The following is a 12,709-nucleotide window of genomic DNA, read 5'->3' as shown; positions in this document are numbered from 1 at the left end:
TGGTAAAATAAGTTCTCCATTGCGGTGCTGAGAAGTCTGCATCTGCAATTGTTTTTATAGATGGAGATGGTTTCGAATGGTTTTAATTGCTGGATGTTTGTAGGTGCTTTATCACTGTCTGGTGAGAGGCAAGGAAGGACAGAGATTTAATGAATGGTGGGGTGAGGGGGGAGGAATAAGTAAAAGAAACAAATAAGTTCCGCCTCCCAGCCTGCGCTCCTCTTCCCCGCTGCCAAAGGAGAAAGAGCCGCGGGGGAAGGTGGCGAGGTTGCGCTCGCGTGCGCCTCTTTCGTTGGTGAGCGGCAGCGCCGCCTTCAGAGCGCAGCGTCTCCTTCGTTTTAGGAAGAGGGAGGGAGGAAGCGAGTGAGAGAAAGGCAGGGACGCAAGAGAGAGAGAGAAGGGGGCTCCCTCCTCCTGTTGCTGCTGCTGCTCGTGGACTTCTCTCTCTTCTTCCGCCCATCCCTCCGCCAGCCAGGATTAGCAACAGCCCCGAGGGCACCCGGAGTTCAGTTTACAGCGCGCGCTTGGCTGGGAGCGCCTCCGAGAGGAGAAGGAATCCGTGCGCCTTCGCCCTCGCCGCCTCGCATCCCTCCCCAACCTGCTACCGTCGTTTCTATTGCTAGAGACGCGCCGAGGCTACTCTCCTCCCTCCTTCTCTCTCTCTCTCTCTCTCTCTCTCTCTCTCTCTGTCTGTCTTCCCTTCCCGACCATGGATTTATCCCTGAGGTTAATCATTCTGTCCTGGCTCTACCTGGAGGCTTTAGGGGACTTCGACGGAAGGTAAGGGCAGACTTTGGACACTTTGGACACTGGACCGACGGGTGGGTAGATGGATGGGGAGGCGAGGCGAGAAAGACCCAGGGCGGCGGGCGGGCGGGCGGGCTCAGGCTCCTCTGGGGAACCTGGGAGTCCCAACTTGCCAGCCGGGGAGACTCGTCGTCGTGACACATTCGCCCCACGCTTGCCCGAGAGGTCAGGGCTTTTTCCGGAGTGTGCAAGGGACAGATCTGGCGCTTGGCGCGCGCTCGGCACTCGGGAAAAAACACACGCGGCAGACGCACCTGCAAACCCCAACTGCAGAGGGCACAGGAGCATAATCCGTAGAAATAAGGGAAGGGGAGGGTTAGTTTGTTCCCCTTTTCCCCATGCAGTAACTAATAACAAGGACTACAACAATCCTACGAGGCAGGTCAGTGTCTCCTTGTTGCAAATACGGGACATTGACACACATAGAGATGGCTTGTTTCACGGAGGAATGAGTCAAATCGGGGACTTCTGGTGCACAATTTAGGCTGCAATCTGAAGCCCACTTGCCTGGGAATAAGAGCCGTTGAATTACTTCTGAGTAGACGTAGCTAGGATTTCACTGTCAGTGTCACTACAGCAGTTTTCTTGGCCTGGGGGGCTGCATTTGTAGGAATGGGTTGTTTTCAATCCTGCTTATTTATCAGAGCATATCATTTATAATACTGGAGTATTGATTATGTTAAACACAATCTAGGTGTGTTTTATTTGAAAATAACTTCCATTTTTGTTCTCCGGAACTTGCCTTTGAGTAAGTGTGTGCACAATTCAACTCCTAATCTAGACTGATTCTTCCTTATGGGCTTTTAACTGTAAGGTCAACTAAAAGGGTGGATTCCTATTACTTTCTTAGAGCAGGTGGCAACGATTTAGTTGGGGGTTCTAATCTGGATGAGGAATTGTACTGCATATGAAACCAAAGGAAAATTGCTCTGGATTAATTGACAGGAAGAAGACAAGGGTGTGTGGCAGTCATATCAATGGATGTTGGCTGCATTCCATGGATTTCTTTTTCCACGATACTTTTGACACATCTCACAAAAGGGAAACATATCAACAAGAACTTCAGAATAAAGTACATTGCTGTGTGTGCATTGGCAACCATTTCCCCTTTATTTATGCAGAATTGTGCAGATTGTCAAAACTGAATAGCTGAAACCTCCAAAACTCATTTATGTATATATATATTTACATGGTGCAGAGAAGGGACATCCCTTAGGTGAATTGTACAACCAACATCAAGTCTGCAAATATTCATAATACCCCAAGTACGTGTGTGTGTGTGTGTGTGTGTGTGTGCGTGTGTGTGTGTGTGTTTTCCAGACATACTTGTGTAGCTGCAAAACAGGTATCTAAAGTAGGAAATAGAAAAGCTGTGAAATGTAGGGTTAGCTTGCATTCCCTCATGGAATGTACATACTTCACTTGTGTGGAGATGTGAGATAGACAAGCTTTGACAGGTTTGGGCAACCCAGAGTTCTTTATAACTTTATTACTCAGTTGCTACTTCCATGCAAAATAGCCAATAATCTCTGTGTGATTTATCAGGTAGATCATGGCTATTGTGTATTTTGTATATAAAGCCATCTCAATTTGAAATTTGTGGTGAATTGATGACTGTTACAAAACAGTTTCCTTTTTAGATGCCATGGTGCACATGGCAGTGGCAAGCAAATTGACTGGGAGGTGTTAGTTTCCAGTGGAATCTGTTTAATGTTCTCTGGTATCCCCCAAGCCAAGGAAAAAAGGCACACCTGGAAATTTGCCTCATTCATTGACTGGAAATGACGAAAGTCTGCAAACTGACACAGTGTCTTTTTCTTAAGGAATTTATGAAGACACCTGGGGATAGTGAGGTGTAGCCAACCCTTTTTGTATATAGTTTGCAGTCAATGTAATGAGCTCCTGTGGCTTTCACAGTATCTGAAATTTGCATGTGCAACTGCACCTAATTTGGAGAAGCTTGCACATATGGAGGTACTTTGTATTATTTCTACCCTGCATTTTGAAGCAAGCCATCGTAAGCTGGCTAGCAATAAACATGTTTATAGCAATACAGCAATGATATAAATAGCATGTAATAAAATGACATTGAACTAAATGGGGGGCACCAATAAGATGCTCACGCTGCCCTAAATCTGCCTCTGCCAGAAGAAGAGTTTGGATTTGATATCCCGCTTTATCACTACCTGAAGGAGTCTCAAAGCGGCTAACATTCTCCTTTCCCTTCCTCCCCAACTCTGTGAGGTGAGTGGGGCTGAGAGACTTCAAAGAAGCATGACTAGCCCAAGGTCACCCAGCAGCTGCATGTGGAGGAGCGGAGATGCGAACCCGGTTCACCAGATTACGAGTCTACTGCTCTTAACCACTACACCACACTGGCTCACTGCCAGGGGTAGCTCAGTTGTCTTTCATCCTTTTAAGCAGTATGGAGGGTTTTTACTAAAGGTTGCAGATCTGTGTGGTAGAATGATTGACTGGAAATGCTTCTTCCTTTTTTTTTCTTTGTAAAAGAAATACCACAGAACCTAACAACAGTTAAGGTTCAACTATTTAAGCCACATGTGCGAATCCACCTTATGCAGTTGTTTTGATTGAGTTCTTTTTATATGTAAAAATGGTAGTTACTTGTGACTAGATGCAGTGGTGTGGAGATGCATACCCAACTGAATACTCATCCAGCTGAAAGTGATGAAGTGTGCATGGATGAAATCTGTAGCTGGATGTGTACCTAGGGGCAGTTCCTAACACACATTTGGATGTGCATCTTATTTATGCTTGCTGTTCCTAATAATACACATTCAGAAACTTATTTTCATGTATGCATGCATTTCTTTACATGGTTTGGATATTTATGCAGCACTGTCTGTATTTGAATATAATGTTATATCATGATTTAGTGTTGTGTGAAAGAGCCTAGAAGACTTCAACTTTTCTCAGGCTTGCACATTCCCTTCTCTCTCCTCCTCCCGCACAGCTGGGAGGAAAAGTTCAGAAGCATTCATTTCTGCTTTTAATTAACTGCGATTTGTTGTTACATCCTAACTGGTTTTTAACACTCACTGTGGTTTAACAAGCTATCTCAACTACCCATGGTTTTAAATTGGCTTGTTCGGAAGCCAGCCATAGTTAATGTTGAATGACTATCCTCGGTTCAGATGAAATGACAAACTGTGATTAATTAAAACAGAAAGCAAAAGCTTCTGAACTTCTTATCCCAGCAGTACAGAAAGGGGAGGGAGGAGTGTGAGAGCCCAGAATGAGGCTAGGCTCATTTACGTAGTGCTAAACTGTGGTTTTGCACTGTGTTTGAACACAGCCATTGAGTTTCTATTTAGTAAATGTAGCATGAGAACCAATGCAGTAACAGCAATTCCTGCAATTTCTTCTTGCTATGTGCCCAATAATCCATTTTACTTCACAATCATACGGATCTGCTGGATGGCTTATTTTAAAAAATCCCATTTAATATACAAATCTTATTTTATAAGCTAAATAAGTCAGAAGTTGATGTCTTGAGCACAGAGTCAGTGAATCAGTATACCAAGAAGACTGCAGCTCAAGTTTAAACATGAATCTAGATAAGTGAAATGCGAAAATGAGCGCTGAAGAGCTGGAATGTGTGTGTAATTGCTACAGCTATAATATGTCAAAATGTGATGAAAAACTTTGATGCAAATTAGGGAGTAGGTCATGCAGAATGTAGAAAAGACTAAACAGGATCTTGCATGAAAAGGTCTTTCCTTTAACTGTGCTTTTCTCAATTTGTTTAGCAGTTGACATTTATCTCATATGGACACTTTGCTCCAATAAAGTATGTTTTATTCCTACCTCATTGTGCATTGCAGTGTAGTGTCAGGGTCCACAAATTCCACTTGTTCATGATAGTCAACCCAACATTTGTGGTCACCAGGATTCCATCTATTCCCCTAGGGTAGTATTTTTATTGGGTTCTTGCACTGCTGTTCTGAAATTCAGCACGGTGTTGGGGACAATTCCACACCTCAGTTGCTTCAAACTTGGGAGGAGAGCTGGAGATTGTCGCAGTTGTGTTGTAATTCCAAGGTGCCACAAGAGCCCCAGAGGTACAGGGCAACCCACAAGAGGCTCAATCACCTCCCATATCTTGAGGATGGGGAAGAAGCAGGGGAAATCATCTTCTGAAGTTAGAACGTGCTTCAAATGGATTTGGAGGAGAATAGGAAAGTTACATGTATATATGTATAAGTTTTATCGATGTCGGTCCTAAGATCATAGCCAGGACTTGTACATAGCTGTGGGGATGTCATCAGCTCTCCAGATGTTGCTGAACTACAACTCCCATCAACTTTGCCCATTGACCATAATTGCTAGGGCTGATGGGAGTTGTAGTTCAGCAGCACCAGGAGGACCAAAGGTCCCCTACACCTAGTTTATTACTTTAGTAATATCCCTGTGGGGCATAACAAGTTCCACTGAGCACAGTATCATGAAAGAAAGGGAAGGACCATAGGTTAGTGGTAGATCATCTCTTTTGCATGCAGAAGGTCTCAGTTTCAATCTATGGCATCTCCAGGTAGGACTAGAAGAAGCCCTGGAGAACTGCTGTATCTGTGTTCTGACTCAGTATAAGAAATCTTCCTGTGTTTCTAAATGAGAATGTATGAGAGCAATGTAAGAGCGGTTGTCCAAGCTAACAAAGACCTGAGTCTCATTGGTGGTGGGTTATACAGAGCCTTCAGAATCCCTCCACCCAAAGCTAAGGGGGTGCTGGAACCGTGGCCCATCACACTGCGACTACCCATGGTTTCATGAAAAAACATGGAGCAGAAGAGACAAGCATAGAACAAACAGAACAGAGGGATGGATGGCTATTCATGGTGGGATACAAGGGTTTGGGATAGTAAAACCTTCTAAACATTATGGAGGAAGAGGGTGGTTGTTTACAATTCAGACCTTGCAAAGGCTGTCCCATACAAGTGAGCAGTTCTGTCTGTAGGAGTTCCATTGGCTCTGAAGATTTCATGGCACCATCACAACCACCAGGAAATGCTTTGCAATATTTTTGATTTTAGGGCATGTGGCCATATGGTAGTTTCCCCATGCTTTGGATTTTGAGAAGCCTCCTTGTCAGGGTAGTTATTGTGTGAATCTAACCTAAAAGGAAAACTAAAAGCATGATAAAGGTATGTTTCTTATGATGCAACACTTAGGAAATGGGTTATGTTAAGCGAAGAAGAGATGATAAAGGAGGGTATTTTAGTTAACCAAAATATCTACATAGAAGCATGAAGAGATAAAACAAGGGTGCACTTTACCTTTTGAGGACAGGACAAGGAACAATGGCTTCTGAAAAAGATTTCAGTTGGCAGGAAGGTCCATTAATCTTAACCTTTGCAAAACTTTCCTGTAGCCTGTCTCACACCTGCGTGCGCGTCACTGATTTCCCCCCCTGCTGGCACCTGACAGCTGGCAACTGAACGAACATACTGCAATGAAAAATACTGCCTCTGAGTTGACATGGGAAAGATGGAAAGTTCTGTTATGATGCTATATTTGCATAATCATCAAGTGATAGCTGTGATATCAAGTAATGTCTTGCAGATGCACCATCACGAACTTGTGTGTCTGAATACACCCGAATCCTGCTTTAAAGTAACAGGTGCAGTTCAGTGTACTGGAGTGAGTTGTTAAGGAAGACAGTAACTGTCTCCAGTGGAAATTTTCAGTCCAAAGGTTTTAGAGGCCTTTTGTCAAGAATCCTATAAGTATAGAATGTCAATATTGTGTCACAGGGCAGCAGGACTAGGCTAGATGAGCTGCTGGACTCCTTGCAACCATGTGTCCTCATGTTCATTCTTTTCCAAATTTATTTTTGGCGTTGGTGCAGGTGGCCCAGGCAAATACTTTCCACGACTGGATTGTGCCGTTTTGGAAGCAGAGTCGACTGCTGCTGGGGCTGGGCTCGCCACTCATGGGGCCAATGCCAACGTGAGTATCACCACTGCTGGGGCTTTGAGCCTTTTAAAACAGGGCTTGTTCCTCTCTAATAATGGCTTTCATATAATCACAGACACTCACATGATGCAGGGCTTATAATGTACATGGGGCTTTTGCTTTCACCTAGAGGGACACTGACAGGTTAAGAATCTTACCCATTTTAAACTCCAGATTTCCATATGAACAGTACTGTAAGTTATGGAAATTAAATACAGCATTAAACCAAATGTATCTTCATTTCATTATTATTATTTTTTACAGCATTACATTTGATTCAGGGTGGTTTTTGTTTTTGAAAAAGTTTATCTACATAATTTTTGTTTGTAGATTAACATTTTCTGTTCCCAATTTTCCGAAAAAAGGGTGGAACTTATTGCAATCATAAGCAGTTTTTAGCTGTATATTTTGTTCTTTAATAACATTTAGAGAAGGTTAAACAAGAACCTTTCAGAAACATCCTTACTGAAGTTAAAGGAAAAAGATTAAAATAAATCCTTCCCAGATTATGCTCCAGTATTTAACCTGACAGTGTCTTGCGGTGGTACATATATTAATAACATTTCTCACTTTCTCATTGCCCTGTCAACTTTATCAACTACAATTTCTGAAAAAGAAGCATTCAGCTAGAAGCTATAGAAGCGATGGGAATACCGAAATGCTGGCTTTCAGTTGAATTGGAAAGCTGACCAAAGTAGCCAGACATAGATTGCCATGTTTTCTGTTGCCTACTTGCATATTTTTCTATGTTTGCACCAGATTAGACACAATCTCACAATCACAGAATCATAAAATAATTAGAGTTGGAAGCGACCATGGAGGTCAACTCCCTGCTCAAGCCAGAGATTACAGTTCAGGATGCCTACTTGACACCTAGCTACCCTTGGCTTGAATACCTCCAGAGAACAAGAGCCCGCCACCTCCTGAGGCAGTCCGCTTCACTCAAGGCCAGTGCCATAACAAGGCAAGCTAAGAAGACATTTGTCTTGTATAGCAGGTGGAGAGGATGGTGATGTGGCAACCCCTCTCCACTTACTTGCCTTGTCACCCTTCTGGCCCTGCTTGTGCTCCCAGCCACCCCATTCAGTTCCCGAGCACAATTCAAAGTGTTGGTGCTGACCTTTAAAGCCCTAAATGGCCTCGGCCCAGTATATCTGAAGGAGCGTCTCCACCCTCATCGTTCTACCGGACACTGAGGTCCAGTGCCGAGGGCCTTCTGGCGGTTCCCTCATTGCGAGAGGCCAGGTTACAGGGAACCAGGCAGAGGGCCTTCTCGGTAGTGGCGCCCACCCTGTGGAACACCCTCCCACCAGATGTCAAAGAGAACAACAACTACCAGACTTTTAGAAGACATCTGAAGGCAGCCCTGTTTAGGGAAGCTTTTAATGTTTGATGTATTACGGTATTTTAATATTTTGTTGGAAGCTGCCCAGAGTGGCTGGGGAAGCCCAGCCAGATGGGCGGGGTATAAATAATAAATTATTATTATTATTATTATTATTATTATTATTATTATTATTATATTGCTCTCCACATTTTCTTTCTCCTTGCCTCATTCTGAGTGTTGTTTCTCTGACTGAGGCATTCTGGGCCTGGCAAGTGCCACTGTTGTAGTTTGCTGCAGCTAGAAAAAGATGTTTACAATGAGTCACTTCAAACTTTTAAAAGTTTGAGCAGCATTTACTCAGCTTGTTGCAGTACCGGTGGCAGCGCAGGCAGTCTCCTAGACACCTCACCCAGAATGCCTTGCTCTGAGGAAGGAAGAAGAGCTTTGGATTTGATATCCCGCCTTTCACTCCCTTTAAGGAGTCTCAAAGCGGCTAACATTCTCCTTTCCCTTTCTCCCCACAACAAACACTCTGTGAGGTGAGTGGGGCTGAGAGACTTCAAAGAAGCATGACTAGCCCAAGGTCACCCAGCAGCTGCATGTGGAGGAGCGGAGACGCGAACCCGGTTCCCCAGATTATGAGTCTACCGCTCTTAACCACTACACCATACTGGCTCTCAAGGAGCTCCATGGTCCTTCCTCAGAGTGGGGTAGGGAGGAGGCAAAGGGGAAGGCAGGAAAACTGCCAGTGCCACCACCACAATAATGTGGCGGCAAGATGAGTGGCCGTGGGGGAGAATGGAGCATAGGAGGAGGAGGGGTAGTGAGGAAGCAACAATGATGGGGAAGAGGCAGAGGAGAGGGTGATGGGAGGAGGAGGAGGACCTGGCAGTGCAACCTTTTGCACCAGCCATGTTTCCACTATCTAAGAGCTCTTACTACTAGGAAGCTTCTCCTAGTGTTTATCCTAAATCTGCTTCTCTGCAATTTCTATCAGCTGGTTCTAGTCCTGCGCAAAACGAAGCCTGTGGCAACAATAAAAATGCAAAATCTGGCACGCTGTAGACAATCAACCACAAAGCTTTCTTCACAATTGATAAAGTACATTTCTTCAAGCATCAATCTGTCTTCATTATTGTGATGGAATGCAGTTGGTTGCAGTGTGACATTTGTGCTTCTTTCCTGCCCCAAATTAAGGTTTTTATTGGTTCTGCTGATTGATGCTCTGCAGTTGACAAATCTAATTAGAACTTTACCTCTGTACTCCGAGCACAAATGGGTGCAATCCAACCAGAGTTGAACATTTCAGTCTCCCACGGTTTCTAATGGGAAAGAGTTGCACCTAAGCTTAATTCTCCCATTGAAATAAATCTAAGTGAAAAATGCTTAACTTAGTTGGGCAATGAACAATATTTATTTTTCTTTTTTTAAAAAAGAACCCTATTTATATAAGTTTGCATCTCAAAACATTTCGAACCATTTAAATGCAAACCTAAAACATCTCAATTCGCAAATATCTTAAAACAAAATAAAGTATCGAGGGAGGAACTGAAGGAAAGAACAATGCATTTATACAACGTGACTTCCTCTTCCTCTGCTTAAGACCCTATGCACCTCCATAATGTATTTGGGAAAGTCCCCCCCCCCTTCCATTCTCTGGAGCAGATTTTGAGGGTGCTGAGCATGGGTGTAGCCAAGCAGAGGTGGGGGAGCAGCTGCCCCTCCAAGTAAAACAATAACTGACCAATCACATGGATTCTGTCCTGCCTAACAAAAGTCCTACTCCCCCGACAAAGTCTCCCCCCCAAAAAAAATCCTGGCTCCACCCATAGTGCTGAGGATCTGCGGTGGGGAGGAAGTTTCATTGTGCAAGTGGAAGTTTATTCTGCTTGTGTAATAACAGCTTTGGATACATTTCCTAGAAACTCCACTGAAGTTTCACATATAAATGTGAAAACGATTCACATTTAGTTAGTGATATAAGGCATGAAAATCATTACTTTACATCAATGTAATAAATGCTGGTCAAATGATTAGGAAGTTGTCAGGAATAGTAGGATCCAGTTATATCACTTTCATTTGGCATCATTTCTTCTTATCCACAATAAATAGGTTACCAGGCTATTATTTCCTGAGCCACATTAAATAACAAATTCTTTGTTACCCATTTAGCTTCTTTAAAGAAAAAAAATAAACCAATCTCATCTCTTTTGAGGGGAGAAGGCATGTTTTTATTCAAACAATTCAAGAATACCATTTTTGGATCCAGGGGCAGATAATAGCCAGTGGTTTTGTGTAATTATTTTTAAACATTATTTAAAAATGGTCACTGGAGCCATTCCCTTAAGGAAGAGCAAACAAAATTGCAATGATTAACAGAGTTACTTGAGATTTCAGCTGGGTTTTAAGGAAGATGCCATATAAGAAGAGTAGTAATTGTTCTGCGAATGATCCGCACCATCTTTGTAACTGCTGTTATCACTCTTAATATACAAAACACTTTGCAGATCCCATTTAATTTACTCTTGCAGTAACCCTGCGAAGGAAATCACCATTTACTACTGGGCAAGTCTGAAAAATGAGTGACCTGCCAAGTTGAATTCAGCCCACTAAAACTATAAGGTGGCTTGCAATGTGCTTGACAACATATCTCCCCACCCCCCAATTTTTGTAGTCTCAGGTGGGCAGCAAAAACAGGTTTAGCGAGTCCCTAGTATGCTCCCATGCATGACTGCTGGGCTGGGTTCAGCTTAATGGGTCAAAAGTTGTGCAGGCCTGTAGGTGAAAGAGGAGTCACATGGTGTCATGGTGGGTGGAGGCAGCAGGAAGATAGAACCAGGATGGAGCTTGTGCATCCCACACTGACTGGGTGCTGCTTATTGCAGGTGCAATAGGCCCCTATCTGATGAGAGAGATTCACAGAGGGAGAGCCAATGTGTTCTGCCAACAGTTCACCTAACCTCCATCCTAGGAGTTTGCAAACTCGACAGGTTACGCCAGCAGCACCTGTTCCTTCTGCCCTTTGTCTCCAAGAACAGGGGAGACTTGGGGTAGAGGGCAGCAGACCACGGTGCTCTCTGAGCCTAAGGTAGCAGTGCTGATTATCTGTTTGGGGGCTCCTTTATGAAGTGTGTGTGTGTGTGTGTGTGTGTGTGTGCTTACCTAACATATAGGTGCTCAGGCAGCGCTGAAAGTAAAACATGCATGCTTATTACAATAGAGTTTGTACAGAACACAAATGGGTTCTTCTTCCACATGCATTCATTTATTGGGGGAAAAGAAAGAGGCACCTAGTGCTCCTCTACCTAACCCCAGCTATTGGTACATGGATGGAGCCAAAGTCAGATTTGAAAGTTGCAGCAAGAGAAAATGCTTTGCTTGAGGTTGCACAATGACTTCATGCTCAAATACATTTTCAGAAAAAAATTCCTGGGACTTAGCAGGAGCTTGATTTACAGAGATCGGTGCATAAAGATCTACACCAGGCATAGGCAAACTCGGCCGTCCAGATGTTTTGGGATTACAACTCCCATCATCCCTAGCTAACAGGACCAGTGGTCAGGGATGATAGGAATTATAGTCTCAAAACATCCAGAGGGCCAAGTTTGCCTATGCCTGATCTACACAACATGTAAAGGTAAAGGGACCCCTGACCGTTAGGTCCAGTCGTGGACGACTCTGGGGTTGCGGTGCTCATCTTGCTTTATTGGCCGAGGGAGCCGGCGTACAGCTTCCGGGTCATGTGGCCAGCATGACTAAGCTGCTTCTGGCGAACCAGAGCAGCTCACGGAAATGCTGTTTACCTTCCCGCCTATTTATCTACTTGCACTTTGACATGCTTTCGAACTGCTAGGTTGGCAGGAGCAGGGACCGAGCAACGGGAGCTCACCCCGTTGCGGGGATTCGAACCGCCGACCTTCTGATCGGCAAGTCCTAGGCTCTGTGGTTTCACCCACAGCACCACCCGCGTCCTATACACAACATGTAGATAAGCATTAATGTCTGCTGAACAAGTATCTGTTGAAGGCAAAGGAGCAAGAACCAGTAGGAAAAAAATATCTACCTAATGCCTGAAATAAATACATCAAGATAGAATTCCTTCCTATTAGAAACTAAAAGTTCATCACTAAAGTGACAAATACCATTTGGTGTGTTGAAAAGGTCACCAGCAGGGCTGATCTGAAACAATGGGGGCGGGTGCTTTGTGAAGATTTCTTCACCAGCAAATCCCTTCTTCCTTTCAGATTTCTTTTTTTTAAGAGGAGTTTTTGAAAAGGTGTGGAAGTGTTTGCCCATTCAGAGTCCTGACAATACAACACAGGAAACATTGCCTCCTCACTTTGAAATAGCTCCCTTTGCCCCCAGAGACACCATCAAGCAACTAAATTTGACTGGTTATGTTAAGCATTGTGTGCCTTCTGAATTAGCTTTGTCCAAGTGGATTTGCTATACAATGGCATCAGTGTTCCCTGGAAGAAGTTTGAGAAGCACTAAAGTATCTGCTAGTGGAGTAGTTATGCGTGGGCTGTGGAAAAAGGTGTGGGATATTTCAGATCCCATAGAATCACTGAAAATATTTGTAGGCAAACATTAAGCACAGCT

The 12,709-nt window shown here is 43.9% G+C and overlaps 1 protein-coding gene across 4 annotated transcripts in view; it reads left to right on the top strand.

Moving 5' to 3' along the window:
* The first annotated feature begins 256 nt into the window (after window positions 1–256).
* NPNT (nephronectin) overlaps window positions 257–12,709 on the top strand; it is a 62,362-nt gene continuing 49,909 nt past the window's right edge. Inside the window, exons 1-2 of one of the 4 annotated variants that reach the window (XM_081020302.1) lie at window positions 257–780; window positions 6,674–6,774. In XM_081020302.1, the coding sequence (XP_080876428.1) occupies window positions 710–780; window positions 6,674–6,774 (172 nt within the window). In that variant the 5' untranslated portion in view covers window positions 257–709. The remainder of the gene's footprint in view (window positions 781–6,673; window positions 6,775–12,709) is intronic. The other 3 variants (XM_081020303.1, XM_081020304.1, XM_081020305.1) reach the window with 3 other exon arrangements.

This window comes from Podarcis pityusensis (assembly GCF_964106645.2).
Source record: "Podarcis pityusensis genome assembly, chromosome: 9".
Taxonomy (NCBI): domain Eukaryota; kingdom Metazoa; phylum Chordata; class Lepidosauria; order Squamata; family Lacertidae; genus Podarcis; species Podarcis pityusensis.
Note: the sequence above shows the minus strand (reverse complement) of the source record. Positions and strands in the feature narration are given on the sequence as shown.